At 41.9% G+C, this 16,046-nt stretch overlaps 2 protein-coding genes across 9 annotated transcripts in view; both read left to right on the forward strand.

Annotated features, from left to right (window-relative positions):
- LOC136114746 (large ribosomal subunit protein eL37) overlaps window positions 1–16,046 on the forward strand; it is a 354,179-nt gene that overhangs the window by 268,540 nt on the left and 69,593 nt on the right. The window lies entirely within an intron of this gene.
- Window positions 7,454–16,046, forward strand: part of C6 (complement C6) — a 39,194-nt gene continuing 30,601 nt past the window's right edge. For 4 of the 8 annotated variants that reach the window (XM_071801800.1, XM_071801799.1, XM_071801801.1 and 1 more), the window contains exons 1-6: window positions 8,286–8,632; window positions 9,759–10,055; window positions 10,834–10,990; window positions 13,296–13,440; window positions 14,068–14,209; window positions 15,642–15,780. In XM_071801800.1, the coding sequence (XP_071657901.1) occupies window positions 9,898–10,055; window positions 10,834–10,990; window positions 13,296–13,440; window positions 14,068–14,209; window positions 15,642–15,780 (741 nt within the window). In that variant the 5' untranslated portion in view covers window positions 8,286–8,632; window positions 9,759–9,897. Of the gene's footprint in view, window positions 7,544–8,285; window positions 8,633–9,758; window positions 10,056–10,833; window positions 10,991–12,174; window positions 12,318–13,295; window positions 13,441–14,067; window positions 14,210–15,641; window positions 15,781–16,046 lie in introns of those variants that run through there. The other 4 variants (XM_065860722.2, XM_071801798.1, XM_071801803.1 and 1 more) reach the window with 4 other exon arrangements.

Consider the following 16,046-nt stretch of genomic DNA (forward strand, 5'->3'; position numbering starts at 1 on the left):
TGTGATTCATCCAACACTTCCTTTGGAGAAGACTGACTGTTAGCAGGTGCTAGTAGCTGATGCTCAGCTTCACTGCAAGCAGTTGTGTTAATGGATATATGGATATTTCAGGACATGAGTCCAAATGAGCAGAGGTAAGCTTGCCTGCACGTGCACCTTGCTGTTCATTCCCTGGTTTGCTGAAGCTGGGTTTGGTACCTCAGGGACCCTACAGGGCAAACAGTCTTGTCAGATACAGCAGGGCTTTGTGCAAAGCTGAGGCTGATCTTCAGCTCTTTAGCAGTTAACTTTGCCCAGCAATGAAAAGTCAAAGAATCTCAGCTGTGTATGTACCAGCTAATCATAAGAACTTTACAGACTGACAGTGTTCATGAACACTGTTTTTGAGCATTTGTATCTCATCTGACAAGACCCATGGTTTGATTTTTAGGTTCGCACAGAAATACCACAGGTCAAAGTAGAGCAGAGTTGCAGCACAGACCTTGGGAGCCCTCACAGCTCCAGGCCCTGTTCACACACCTCTGCCACTCATCAGTTGAATTTTATCTCAGCTGCCCCACTTCTGCCCCCATCCCTATTACCTTCAAACACACAGTGCCTGAGCTGGGGCACAGTGTCCCGGGCTGTTCCAGAAGCACCAAGGAGCAGAAACCATCCCTCTGTGCATGGTCAGGAATGTCACCTTAACTGTTATTGCAATGCACAAGTGAACTGGAGTTTTCCTACTGAATTCAGTTACATCTCTTGATATTTAGAGCACATTCACTTCACTGATATGACTACTGGGAACAAGATATGAAATAACATGTCATTGGGGAAAGGAAAATCCTTAATCCAACAGGAACTGGGATACCATGGCAGGCTAGATGAATGCAGTTTAGTTTCTGCACAATAACCGTAAGAGTTTTTGTAAAAGGGCTCAATGTGCCATCATCCACTGCATCAAAGCTGTGTGTAGGGCTTTGCATCTTTTGCACCTTTTGACAGCTATGGTATGTGCATATTTACTTGGAGAATTTTCTTGTAGACATAGCTCCAGCCATGGAGGAGAGTCCCTGGTGAGCAGTGACTGTAGGCTGGTCTCCAGTCAAGCCTCCTCTGTTTTGAGGGAATTGGTGTGATGTATGGGAGGGAAGCTTTCCAAATTCTCACTGTCATGAGTGCACCTACTGGTTGATGGCAAAAACAAAGACTGGGAAGAGCTGCAACCTGTATGGCTTCTGAGTCACTGAATAATCAAGGCTAATCCCATCTTCTAGTGCCAGAGGCAGAAGATGAGATGTGAAATCTTACGTTAATGATCAGTGTATTATGCACATTGGTCTGTATCCACAAAGACATTTAGGAGTTGAGGTTGTGTTAACTTGAGCCTTGCTTTCATTTAAATGTCCTGAGGGTCCTGAACATCCCTGTGGAACCTGGATGATGTGGCACACAGCTAAGACCAGAACAGCCAGAGAGTTTCACAGCATGGTGTGACGTCGTCCTTAATGTCACCTCACTCTGCACAGACGTGACAGTAATGCTGATGTTTTGTGTCCAACTCAGGCAGAAAGAGAGGCTAAGGAGGGCACACAGTTCTGCTTCTGGCAAGATGACGAGGAATGGAAGACATGCGGGGTGAGTTGTTAGCAACTATCTCTGGTCAGTCAGTTCTGCTCTGTAGACTGGGATTTGAGCTACAGCTCTGAATTTTCTCTGTTTGCCTCTGAGTCACTGACAAACACTGTCAGGAACCTCTGATAGTGATCTGCCATGGAAAAAACCCAAGTATTTGTTTTCTCAGATAAAATGTACTTTGGACTTGACCTAGAAGGTTCATATCTGGTGGAGAAAGACTCCTTCTGTGCTGGAGTTTAGGTTTTTAACCATGATAAAGCTACCAATCATACAGAAACTTGGAAAAAAATAATCAATGATTTGCAGAGATGGACCAGCAGAGCTCTTGATTGATATCAGTTTACAGACCTTGCCTATGGATCAAGTAGATTAAAATCTCTTGCCTTATTACTCCTGATTCATATATTTTCTCAGTAGGCTGTTTTTAAAAAATTGCAATTTAAAATATTTATTTTGTCATTGTTAAATGCATTCTGTATTTTATGTTTGTAGTTTGATTTCCATATACAAAAGCCTTGTCTTTCAATGCATAAAAGCTAAAAAAACTTTGTCTGTTCGTGCTCCCTAGTGTTGAAGTTTGCATGCAGAAAAACTGAAGGTATTTTGCTAATGATTTTGCAATTCCACATGTTAATTGCTTTAAATTTAAGTCACTCAAAAAGCCTGTTTGGGGATATAAAGTCATCCAGAAGTATCAGTACTTGCAGGACTGTGCTTTCATGTAGCACAAGGTCTTTATGATATGAAAAATATACAGATCAGTGAAGAAAATCCTTTTTCCTTCCTAGGTTTTGTTCATTTCTCTCCTTAGCATTAATATGCTACATAAAATTGCCTAAATAAGATGGGATATGCCACTCTCATTTCTTTTCTCATTCTGTATCAGACAGAAAGCCACACACACACACACACAGAGAATATTTCTGCTCTTGAACCCATCCCTGGGATCTGTTTCCAGCAACAAGGGGTGCAGTTTGCAGTAGGGTAGTCATTCCTGTGCTGGGCTCTATGGCTCTCTCCCCATAAATGTGCCAGGCTGGGGATAAAGCACTGGCCAAATGGACTTTGACGAGTGCCAAACTGGCATCAACCCTCGCCTCTCTCTTGGGCTGAACTTTGCCAACTTGAGAAATATCTGAGAGAAGATGAAACCGCACAGCCATGGGCAATGGTAGGTAAGCTAGAAGGCAGAAGGCAGAAGTCTCTTCTGCCCTCCATCCGCTGCCAGCCATGGCACAGGAGTTACTCTGAGCCTGGTAAATCCTCATTGTCTCAACCATATAAAGCCTTTGGATTTCTCCAGCACATGCTGGAGGCATGCACAGGTAAATGAAAGAACAAAAGGAGAAGCTGGTGCAATCTGTACATCCAGATCTGCTATATTTTAAATACATGTATGTAATATATAAAAGCATATAAAATGTGTCTATACCTTTGAAATTGCTCCACTGTCAAACACTCAAGCCCAGCACAATAGTGTTGTCTAAGGTTCCTTTAAGTGAAAGGTTGCCAAGGCTGTATTGCAGGAAAGGAAAGAGCACAGCACCACATACGCAGAGGCGGTGGGATGATTCTACCCCAGGGAAACTAATCCCAGTCCAGTAATGTGATGGTTTAGATTCTGCTGAGAAAGCGAAATTATCCCCATACTTTGAAAGGCCCCAGAGAAAACAGAAGTGTCAGCATCATCTATTTTTGCACAGAGGAATCACTGGCATAGGAGTAGTGATGAGGGATCCACTCAGTTCTCTTCAGCTCATCCCTGTGGCTGGCTTTTGGCTGATGGTTTAATCAAACAAGGTGGTTACCAGATGGTCTGACTGATGATTATCAAACTTTTTTTTGTTTTTGGTCGCAAGTACTGTTAATTATCAGGGATCCTTATTGCTTCATGCTGTTCCTTTTGAAGCTTTTCTTCTCCTTTTTACTATCAGACAGGATATTATCTTCCTGCCTTCAGCATTTTCAGCACCATGTTATCTCTTGTAGGAAGTTGAGACCTGCTAGCAAACTGACTGGAAGCAAATTGAAATCAGTCTGTGGAGCTTGTAAAGGAAAACTTCGATTTCCAGTGTTTGCCTTATCTATGCATAATACTAGACCTTCACTCCCAGCACAAGAAATCCCAGTACAATGGATGGCTCCTGCAGTGACAAAGTGTATTTCCATTGGCCTGAAACAAAAGCTCTTCCCCATGTACTTAGGTCCCCATGACTTAGGTCAGCTTTCAAGAATTGGTTCTCTGGGAGTTTCCAAAGCCTGCTAGCAGGCGATGTGCATCCTGGCTCCCTCACTGCTGATGGGAAGAAGTTGCCTTGGTAAATATGGGGAAGTCAGCTCTGGTACAAACCTCTGCCTCCTGAACTCCAGGTATGCTCATAGGTATTCATGATGCAGCCATCTACATTGAGGACTGATACAACTGCAAAAATATACATATTTTCTCCCATCTTTTGTCTAGAATACCTGTTCAACTATAGGATACAAACACCTCACAGAAAGCAGGGCTGAGACTCAGAAAATAAGGCTCATGTTGGGTCTTTCTGATGATGCAAATGGTTAAAGTGCTTTTCAGAGCTAAACACCCCGAACTGTGCCTGATATGGAGCAAAGGCACCTGCACGTGTCTTCAGAGGCAGTGGCTGGGTTCGCTTGGTGCTGCCACAGAGTGACCTTGGTGCTGATCACAGCCACAATGAAGTCCTGAGTCCTGGGCTACTGCTGATAGACCAAATACTTCCAGCTTGTTAATCAAGGTTAAGGAGCAGCAAATTCTGTAGAAGAAAGGGAATACTTAACTGTCTGACAAAGCAGCCCAAGAGGACAGCTGCAACTCAGTGCTTTCAAATCCCACAGCATAAAATCTGAATACACTAACACAGTTGTTGAATAGAAATTGTTTGTCTCTGCAGGTGCTGCTGTTTCACAGCATCCTCTGTGCCGATACAACCTCTTCTTCCCACAGCCTCTTCCTCTGCTCATTGATCCCACACCTCCTTCAGACCAGCGGTGGCAGCCAGGGAGGCAGCAGGGACGTGGGTTTCCTCACGTGCCTGGCTGCAGGCAAGGCTGCTCACCACCGCCATGCCGTGCCGGGGCAGTGTCACCCTTGTCATCAGATGGCCCAATGACAGACGGAGCAAATAAGATATTTTATGGTTCACTTTTCTGATTGCCACAGGATATGTCAAAACAGCTCATCATTGAAGCCACTCAGGTGGTCTTTCGTGCTTAAAGGTGTCTTGATTTTTTTCTTTCAATATGTCTTCTTATGGGAGGCATATAGGGTGATGAAAGTTTAAAGAAGAGGAGAAATACTTCAGTGGATTATTGAATTAAGTGCAAAGTGTATTTTCCTCCAAGTCCAGCCTGATACTAAATTTTAATCTGCCACACAGGGATGATAGATTTCTCTTGTACTTTGTTTTCATGAAGATTTTGAGGGGGGAAAAAAACATCTAGTGAATAGTATCAGTTTGTGCTCCTGAAACTCCTGACTTTGTCAGAGAGCAGATGGCTGAAGCCATATCTGCAAGGTCTGTGAGATGAGGGGTGCATTTCAGTCAACTCTTTCTAGTCATCATCCAAGAACTGTAGGCAGGTGGTAACAGTCCACCATTGTGAACTTTATGGGACAGGATGAATAGTCTTCCCTGTCTCTGCACCTAGGGGATCTGGAAAGCAGCAGGAGATGTGACTTAAATTGAAGAGGTGTTTGATTTTTGTTTTGCTTATCTCTCAGAAAACGTTGTAGTGTTTTCCCCCTTCCTTCTACTCTTTCCGCTTTACAGTTCTAGAGTTTCTACCCTGAGCAGAGCTTTTGGGTGAGAACATGGGCTTCTCTCAGATCAGGGTTAGAGGTTGACTTGGGAGGATAAGGTTTTTCTGATGAGGAGGAATTAAATATTGGATTAAATAGATGAGGCATGACCTTGTGAAACCCAGATAGAAATGCTACAATCTCAGGCAGAATACCCATTGGATTTCTCTGCTCCCTTTAAGATAACATTTCTTCATTCTTTGAAAAATGACCTTCTATAAATGCATTGCAGCAGAGATAAAGAATGTTATGTTTGTTTTATGGCAGAAATATCCCTTGTAGAAATTGTGAAATTGGCACCATGAATATATGCATAGACACGCCCAAAGTCTGAGTGCTATAAAATGACATGCATCTATACACTGACCTCTCTCCTGATTGGTCTCAGTTTGATTCCAGTGATAGTGCTTTGGCCTTTGGGGAATACTGCACCAGTGCTTGAGACTAGAGACTTGGTAAAGCACAGCATCACATGGGTGTGAAGCCCTGCAGGACTGCCCTCCAGAGGGAGAGCATCGTTTGGTGCTCATCCTTTTCTGTAGAATGATGGAGAATCTCTAGTAGGAATGGACCCATAAGGAATATCAAGTCCAACTCCCTAGTCCTTACAGGACTACCTAAAACTAACCATATTACTAGGAGCATCGTCCAGATGCTCCTTGAACTCTGACAGGCTATGTCAGGCTTTCCATGTGCAACTCTGTCTCGGAAGGCACAATTGTTTGCAGGAGCCATTGCTTGCCATATTGCTGACCAAATTTTCAAGTGTTTATTTCCCTAGACAGACTTATTTGATTTCTCATGCTTTTAAAAGGTCATGAGGAAACCTTCTGAGCTGACTGTGAGGACGGAAAGTGACCACGAAATGGAGTGTCAGCACTAAATATCACATGCTGTTCAGATGCCCTAACACATCCTGTGTTATGAGGGAAGGATGCACATGTGCAAGTGTTGGTCTCCAACCAGGGCAGAAGAGGAAGAGATCACTCTATAGACACAGCCTGTGAGAAACTGAGGAAAACAAATGCAGAGCCATCTTGCAGTGTCAGGAGGTGAGCTGCCACACTTGGGAAAAGCTCCTTTCTCTAGTTACTTTGGTTACGTGAGTGCCATCTTTGTGATCCTGATTCAGACCCTCTGTGAGCTGACAGCCTGTTGAGACACATCAGCAGTTGCATGCAGCTTTGCCAAAATGTGAGTTAGCCCAAGCAGTGCTCTTTGCTGCTGTGATACATCACCCTCAGGGAACTGAGTTAAGTTCACACGAACCCACATCTAAGGATTCACCATGGATGTACTTAGACTGTCCTCAAGCCCCGACTTAAGTGTAGAGTCTACCAGTGTCAGTCTTCATCTAACATTTCCATTAATGCTGACTGTGGTGTTTATCTGCTAGCTTGTTCTCTGATCATGAGTGGCATATACTTCTTGTAGACTGTGTGAACTGCTCTTTCCCTGTAATAGTTTTTCCTGTTAAGAACAAGTGTAAGAGTAGTTTCTCAGGTGCATGCTTTTAGCTATTTGCATTATACTGTTACACTGATTTGCAGCTCACAGCTGTAGTTTGTTTCTACGAGACTGGGAGAAGCCAGGCATCTCCTGTTTGAGGTCCCACTGGGTTTGGAGAGGCTGAAGGGGCTGCCCTCAGTGAGCTGGAAGTGCTGAGGTTCAGGATATGCTCTGAAAGGTGGGAGACAGTATTTTTCACTGAACTTTACAAATCCCACCCAGAAGCAACCACGGAGCCAGAGTGATGACTAGTTTGATTTGTTATGACAACTTCATACAATATAATAAGGAGCTGGCAGAACATCAGTTTGCTAATCGTGTTGTTGAGTTGTTTAGCAACACTTCCTTGGCCAAACTCAGAACTAAAACAAAAGAAAAGCAAAACAAAACAAAACCTGCAAAGGCAAGTAGAAAATGAAGCTATTCAGGAAGATCTGAGTTTCTTTTCTTTTTTGAAGATATATATGTCCTTGGGTCCCAACAAGTTAGGAAATACATTTTGTGGACTCTGACATCTTGAAATGTTTCTGCCAGTCTGCTGGAGTGGATGGGAATTCAATGCAGCATTGCCCTCTGGATGGGAATGCACATCAGGTATTTGGGAGGTTTGGGTTCTGTTATTTTTTATGGCAAGCTTCTTCCTTGATTTCTGCTTGTCATTGCTGTGTACGTTTTGCATGGGTGTATTCTCTTGTTTTGCATTTTAATTCTTGCCCTGTCACCTCAGTCTTGGGGTGGTGCCCGTGTTGCAGGGCAGAGGCCCTCTGTGGCTCTCAGCCTCTGGATGCACTTCACCGAGCATCATTGCATGCCCAGAGTTCACCATGGCAGGTAAAAGGTAAAAAGCTGTAAATAACCTCAAATGCCTTTGGATTTTCACTTTCACTGGCAGCCCCACTTTTGCTCCCAAGAGAGGGTGCAGCACCAGACAGGTATTTTGCCCTGGTCTGGAGTCTGTCTCTTGTTTCTTAGTGAAAGCAATAAAGAATTATGAGAATGTACCAGTTTGACAGATTCTCACTCTTTTGCCTTCAAACTGAGAGCAGAGAGGCTGTGCAACTCTACCAAGCAGCACAACAAGATTGCAGTGCATTGAGCACTTATGGCCTAATGCAAATTATTCCTCTCAAATCGTGCTGGGCAGCTTACATTTGTATGAAGAGCTGTCCTTTCACAATTCTCTAGAACACATCTGTCTTGGGGTGTTGGTGGTGAGGCCGTTGAGTTCTGGATGTTCCTGCCACTGGATCAGACCTGCCTTCATTAACAAGTAACCAAATCAAACAAAACCTCCAACCTTTCATTTAAGAGGCTGTAGCAACAACACCAAGGTCACACCAGTCTGCAAAGTTGACAAACTTTGCAAGCAATGGTCCTAGAGTTAGTTAAGAAGGAAGCTGTTTGGTTGGTTTCAATGCACACAGGTTGCAAGACATATGGGAAAGTCGTGTGTGTGTGATTTTTTTTTCTTTAAATGGTTGAATTATTCTCCCATGTGCTTATATGGCTGTTGACATGCTTCTGATGTATTGATTGGTAGGAATTTTGCTCACAGATGAGAATAAACAATGTTTTTCTATGTACAATACAGTGAAGGAATGAACAAAGTGACTGCAGGACTTCCATAGGGCTTCATCTCTTTTTCTAAACCAGCACCATTAGTGCAAAGAGCCAAGAACTCAGGTAAGGAAAAAGATGTGATACCTGATTTCCTCTTGGTTCATTGGCAAGGCTGCTGATTTATCTGTGTTCTGTTTTACTGTACTTTTGGTTCTGAATATACTTAAATCTCTCTGCAAGCCTTGTTCATTGATGAGTTATTGTGTTAAAAGAGCTCTGAGTTCTCACGATGACAGCTATGTGAAGATTTACTGGCTTTCTTTACTAAAGGAGGAAGTCATGTTTTGACTTGATGCAATTTCATTTTCTCAGCAAGGTATAAAAATCATAACAGCATATGTGGCTAAAAACCTTAAATAGAAAATGATTGCACATTGCATTTCAGACTTCACAAAATGAAATATTTTGAGTATTGTTTTATGATAAATATTTTGCTTTTAAAACTTCATATTGGGTTTTAGTTTTTTTTGAGGCAAATCAAAATGATGATGTTCTACTGTAACAGCCTATCAACTTCAGTGCTGTTTCAGCCTCACAATGAGGGAGGAAAATCTTTTGCGTTTTTCCATGGAAATGTCTGGAAAACATTTTTCAAGTTTACTAGTTTACTAACCATTCCTATTTCCTAAAGACTGTCTATAAACTTCTGCCTCATCAAATAAATTTTGATTGACCACTGGAGTGAGAAATAGACTAGCAGTTCTGTCTTCTGCTGTTGGTAGAAAATTCTGATGAGCTTTGAATGGTGATGGTTTGTGATTTAGACAGGCTAGTCAAAACTAAGTACAACAAAAAGCTGAGAGAAGGATTCACTGCAGCAAAACACTTCTGTAAAGGCGAGCTGTAGGCATGTGAAAATGAATTGATTACATGGTAATAGAGGGGGCTGCTTATTCTTAAGGTCCTGTTTGTTGTTTTATGTGTTTTATAGGAAGAACTGTCTCATGTTTTTATTCTTATTCCTAGAAAACATTTTTGAGAATACTTCTAAGCAATGAACAGCAATAGCAGGGCTTTCTTTGTCACATTCAAAATTATTTATAAGCCACTTCTTCAATTGAAATAATGCACAGTCATGATTAGTACTCCTGATAAATAAGTGGCAAAAAAAGCCATTGTGACTTCCGGTCCTTAAAGTATTCTGTAAATTATTGATAACGGTGTGTCATGCATTTCTGGCCCTTTCTAGGTACACTGTTTAGCAACTTTGTATTCTGAGCAGACTTACAGACTGTGCAAATGGGATGTCTCTCTAAGGATAAAGGCACAACTGCCGGTGATAGTTGCTTGAGCTTTTATTACGAGTCCATGTGCTGCATGTGCTGTAGATGAACATCTTCACTATGGACAAGACTATGTTAATGCAGCTGATCCTGCTGATCCTGGACATTTGGAGCAGCGAGGGGTGTTACTGTGAACATTACCCATGGGGGTCATGGTCTGCCTGTTCACAAACCTGCAATTATGGCACACAGACCAGGCACAGGTAGGACCCAGCTATCTCACTACTGTGTTTCTATTTCTTCCCTGAGAAAACACCACTTCTTGGCAGGTGAAACTGTATCTGAAGGTGCAGTTTCCATTATATTCTGAGGGAAAGGAAAAAAAAAAGTAATATCCAAATGTTTACTAGATGAATAGATTACATTTTAATTGCAAGATTGATAATTACAAAATTATGTATATAGAGCATTATGGTGCCTCTAAACAAACCTTATCTGCCAATACACATAAGCAAGGAGAAAACAGCCAGGTCCTAAGACAGCCTGGCCAGCAGCATGCATTGAGCACCAGCCCTGTGAGCAGCTGGGGCTCAGCACCTCCTCAGGGAGCTCTGCCCTGTGCAGGGCAATGCCACAGGAGGGGTGAGCTCCAGCGTGGCAAGCTTACAGCATGTTCCTCATCCTGCGTTTAAGTTTATTACAATAAATAAACTGAAATAAAGATTCAGCAGCATCAAATTAAATATAATTCAGTGGTATAGCCTAAAATTGTGAGAAATCCATTCTTTTCTTCCTGGCTCTTTTCGTGGCTATTCTCTGGGACATTTCAAGTTACATGAATCAAACAGAAATTTCTTGCTCTGTAAATTTAAGGGATATTGGGATATTTTTTTTAAAATGAACACTCTGCAACTACCTATTATCTCTCAAGTTTTTTTCATTTGGTTCAAATAATTTTCTTCATCAGCCTTCACCTACAGCTACAGAACATCTGCAACCTGTCTATGCTTCCTTCCTAGCATAACTTGTTCATTTTTTTAGGCAAATAAGAATGGATGAATATTATAGCCAAAACTTCTGTGACCAGCTGTGCACAAAGCAGGAATTACGTGTATGTAACCAGCAAACATGTCCTATCAACTGTCAGCTTGGAGACTTTGGCCCTTGGTCAGAATGTGACCCATGCATAAAAAAACAAGTAGGTAGAAAATGTATTATAGGGATTAAATGCAAGAAATTCTGCTTAAGAGATTTCTTTGTTTCAGGTATTCAACTTCATGACAATTGATCTGCCAAATGACAATTTAAGTTAGCAAGGGAAATTGGTTATGCATGATAACAGTAGAAGATGGAGAGAACAAGTTAAAACAGCAAATCAAAACAGAAAGGGGTGATTTTGTAGCATAAATCCATTTATGAGGACCTCAAAAGTCCCATTGTCACAATTAAATATGAGTTTTCCTGAAAAAAAGATGAATTAAGCCGTAGAGTTTATATGTCTGTTTAAGCAGGAAAAAGTCACAAAATCTTTAGCTTATCCATAGCATTACATATTTTCTAAAGACAAGAAAAATAGGATCAAATCATCTGTTTAAAAGAGTTAACTAGCAAATCCTAACTAGCACTGGCTAGAAATATTCAGGTTATATCTTACACTGATGGTCAGGATCAGTTTGAAATTGCCGTTAAGAAATCCAGAGTACCATTCACACAACCCTTATAGCCTACACAAACATCGGGTGGATGTGCTTAATATCTGCGGAAAAAAGCCCCAGGATGTTCGTTTTTCCTCCTGAGCTTGTCTGTTGACTGATGGTAGACTTGGGGGTGAGATGACAGAGATGGAAGAAGGGAAAGGACTAGTTCAAGTAAATTTGCCCTGAAGACTCCAAGCCATGCCAAATGTAATGTTGTAGGGAGTGGAGGGGAGCACAGATTAATTGGGGTAGTTATGTGGCTGGTGGGTCTGAGCTTTGAGTCTGACCATGATAGCAGATCTGATTTTCTGTGCAGACACAGCCTACAGCTCTCCTCTGAATGTCCTGCTCAGCTTCAGAAATCCATGCCTGAAAACCAATCTTGGAAAATGTGTTAGATATCCTAAGTATAACTTTACATACATATATAACTTTCTGATGCACATTCAGGGTGGCAAAGCTGGGCATGACATGTGAACTGTCCTTCGACTGGGATGGAGAGTATGAGAGCAGAGCACGGACAATCTCTGAAAGAGTGGGAGACAGTCAGCAAACTGCAAGAGCTGAAAGGGGGCATTGCTCTCAATTAAACTGATTTTTATTTTTTGTAATCAGTATTCTCTTAAATGGCTGATTTTCTTACCCGCATATATAGAAGCATTGTTCACTTTCATTAACTTTAAATATTGATGCAACATATTTGCTGCTTCAAGCAAAAAGGTGCTTTTGTGGACTGTGATCCATTTTTTTCCTCCAAGCTATAAAGATCACTGCTTGTGACCTTTATAAATTTGAACAGCCATCAGAATGGAGGACGTGACTTGCAAGGTAAGTTTGAAGACTAGTGTAAGTAAGCTTGCAGTGAGGGGGAGGGAGGAAGAGGTGAAAGCTCACACAAATAATGTAGTGAGTGTTATGGATCCCAAATCCAAGTACAAGGAAGGGTTATCTTGAGTTCAAAAGCTTTTGGATGGTCTGATGTGACTCCTCACAGTCTCCTCCGTAGTGACTTTGTTACTGATTTTTACTAGACATCCTCCTGCATTGTTTGACTCCAGGGTCTGTCTATAGGAAGGGAAATAACAGAAATAACAGAAATTGTGCTTATCCTGTGGGGATGGAGGAGGAACAGTTCAGCCACATGCAGGCAGGTCTCACCAGCAAACCCTTGAAGGGGAGTGGAAAACATATCTGAAGTGATTTGTCTAGCAGCCTTCAGCTTTGTTATGCTGTGTGGAGGGTACTGACTTGGGGAAAGAAATTCCAGTGAGCTGCAGATATTGCTCCCAGATCTTCTTGAGTAGCAGAAACTTTTAGGAAAAACATTTTTGTCCTGTCCAGTCATCCAGTGCTCCTCAGACAAGATGCCCCTTGCATGGGAAACAAGCAAGCTGGTTTAGGGTGGGAGTACCTGCCACTGAGAGAGCTTTTCTATTTCAACAGAGATGACAAAGAACAGGAAATTCTCCACAAGCTTGTTCACACACCAGTTCTTACTGTACATTTAAAACTGAAGATCCACAGACTGAACTTTTGATTCCTTCTGTGGTGTAGCCCAGGTTGTCAAGTATTTAATCATGTGTGTTCTGTCAGGGCTATTGAGGCTCTTGGATTTCAGTTACCTGCCTGTGTTACCTGGGTTGATGGCATGATAGGATACAACGAAAATAACAGAATATTTCCTTCGGAGCTCTGATTTTGGTAAAGCTTCAGCAGCACTAAGGCACGTGACTCTGACTGAGGAGGCACTTAGCTACAAAAACAGATCACACAAACAACCCTGGTTTTTCCTCTTCTGCCTTTCAGTTTCGTGTCCGGACACTCCTGCGACCATCCCAGTTTGGGGGTCAGGCCTGTACTGAGCCTCTGGTGGATTCCCGTCCATGCTTCCCAACTAAGCTCTGCAACATAGCGGAAGTTGATTGCAAGAATAAATTTCAGTGTGAAACTGGTAATGATAATCTTCATTGCATGACTGATGCATTATTAGGTAGTCAAAAGATTAGACACTGAGACAAAACAAAAGATCCAAATGATCCAGTTCTTGTATATTCCGTGCACAAATTCCATGGAAAAGTCTGCTTAAAGATTTCATATGTATTAGTACCAGCTTATGTTTATGGTTTCTTCTGTAACTGAAAACAATTCAAGTACAATCTCTAGCCTGAGATATCAGTATGACCATGATAGCTAGACAGTAGCACTGTTCAAATAATGTTTCTTTGCACAGATTTTTCATGTATATCCATAGAATTTATCTGAATATAAACTTGCACTATTTTTATTAAATTTGTGGGTATTTCTTGTTTGCTCCAGTTTAAATATACCTGATTAGCCTCAAAATAACTTTATCCACATATCTTTTTGCTAAATCTTGAATTAAGCCTTCAGAGATTCAAAGCAAGGCAAAACTGAAACAAGCATTTCTTATTGTAAAATTGAAGGCGTTATGCTACCTTGCTGGTAATTCCTACAGAAATTTCACACCTTTACCAGGGAAAAAGACTGCCCTTTTCTGCGTTCAGATGTGATGAATATTTGCATAATGTTTCTTGATGCTGCTTTTTCTCTGGTGTAGGTCGCTGTATTGCAAAAAAATTGGAATGTAATGGAGAAAATGACTGTGGGGACAATTCTGATGAAAGAAATTGTGGGAAGAAAAAGACCGTTTGTAACAGAAAGTATGAGAGTCTCCCAGGTGTGCAGTTAATAGCCAGTGGGTAAGCCAGATTTGCTTATTTTTCATAAACTTGAGATGGTTGTCTCACAAATCTACATTAAAAAAATAATGCCTAATTGGCATGTGACAGTGTCCCATTAAAACATACAATCTCTCAAATTGTTGGGCTGAGGCCAACTGTATGAGGTTTAACAAGGTCAAGTGCTGGATCACAACAACCCCAGGCAGTGCTACATGCTTGGGGAAGAGTGTCTGGGAAGCTGCCTAGCAGAGAGGGATCTGTGGGTGTTGAATGGCAGTGGCTGAACAAGAGCCAGCAGTGTGCCCAGGTGGCCAAAAACCCCAACAGCATCCTGGCTTGTATCAGGAATAGTGTGGCCATCAGGACTAGAGAAGAGATGGTGTCACTGTACTTGGTGCTGGTGAGGCCCCACCTGGAAGCTTGTGTTTGGTTTTGGGCCCCTCATTACGGGAAGGACATTGAAGTGCTGGAGAGAGTTCAGAGAAGGGCAATGAAGCTGTTGAAGGATCTGGAGCACAACTCTGATGAGGAGTAGCCGAGGGAACTGGGGCTATTCAGCCTGGAGAAAAGGAGGCTGAGGTGAGATCTTATCACTGTCTACAACTACCTGAGAGGAGATTGTAGCATGGAGGGTGTTGGTCTTTTCTCACAAGTAGTAAGTGACAGAACAATATGAAATGTCCTGAAGTTGCACCAGAGGAGGTTTAGTTTGGATATTAGGAAATATTTCTTCATAGAAAGAGTTGTGAAGCAGTGGAACAGGCTGCTCAGAGAAGTGGTGAAGTCGCCATCCCTGGAGATGTTTAAAAGACGTATAGATGAGGTTCTCAGGGACATGTTTTAGTGCTAGAGTGAGGTTATGGTTTAACTGGATGATCTTAACGGTATCTTCCAACCAAAATGATTCTATGATTGTATAAAATCAAAATTAACAACAAATTATAAAAATGCACCTAAACTCTCAGGCTAGGACTTACCCACTGTGATAAATCTCACACGATACCAACCATAATGCTTTCCAGACTACTAAATTGTGCAGGGTAAAACCTAAACACGGGATGCCTGTTCCATGTGGTCTTGCATTTTTGAATTGAATTTTGAACTCAGTGCACTGTGGTAACATCACTTATGGTAGAAATGGAGAACTGCTTGGCCATTTTTAGATGTTTCTCTGCTTAAGAGTTACAGTCTCATGCGACATTGGGGTTTTGTAGAGGGTTAGGCACTGCTGGAAAGTAGGAAACAGGTTTGTTACTACAGTATTTTCAGTTTGATTCAGCGTGAATGAGTTCTGGTGGTGGAACTTCTTTCAAAACAGTAACATATCCCAGATGTTCATACCATTTCCTTCAACCCTACCAAATCTTCAAGGCAGCTATGTAGCGCTAAATGTTTCAAGTCTATGTATCTTTCTGTGATTGTTTAATATCTGCAAATATTTTTTTCTTAGATTTCACATTCTGGCAGGAGAGAGCCGAGGGGAAGTCCTTGGCAACTCATTCAATGGAGGACAATGCTCAACAGTAAAGCACAATGACACAAGGAAATTGTATCGTGTTCCTGCAAACCTGGAGGCTATCAGCTTTCAGGTACTCTGAAGCAGCAACTCTAGTTGAAAAACCCTTGCTGTAATCACAATCAAGTTATGTGCTGAAGTTTTAGGTAGTAATGTGTGTTTTAGGACAAGATTTCCCAACCTGGTGAGGCCTGAACAGGTGACATGTGGAAATGAGGTGGAAATGGCCATCATTTGAGTGGCTCTACTCACACTGTTCCAATCTATGTTCACTTGCTGCATATCAGAGTCAATATGATGGACTTGTGCTTCTTTCCAGCTTCCTCACAGTTGTGGCCA

Source organism: Patagioenas fasciata, chromosome Z (assembly GCF_037038585.1).
Source record: "Patagioenas fasciata isolate bPatFas1 chromosome Z, bPatFas1.hap1, whole genome shotgun sequence".
Lineage (NCBI taxonomy): Eukaryota > Metazoa > Chordata > Aves > Columbiformes > Columbidae > Patagioenas > Patagioenas fasciata.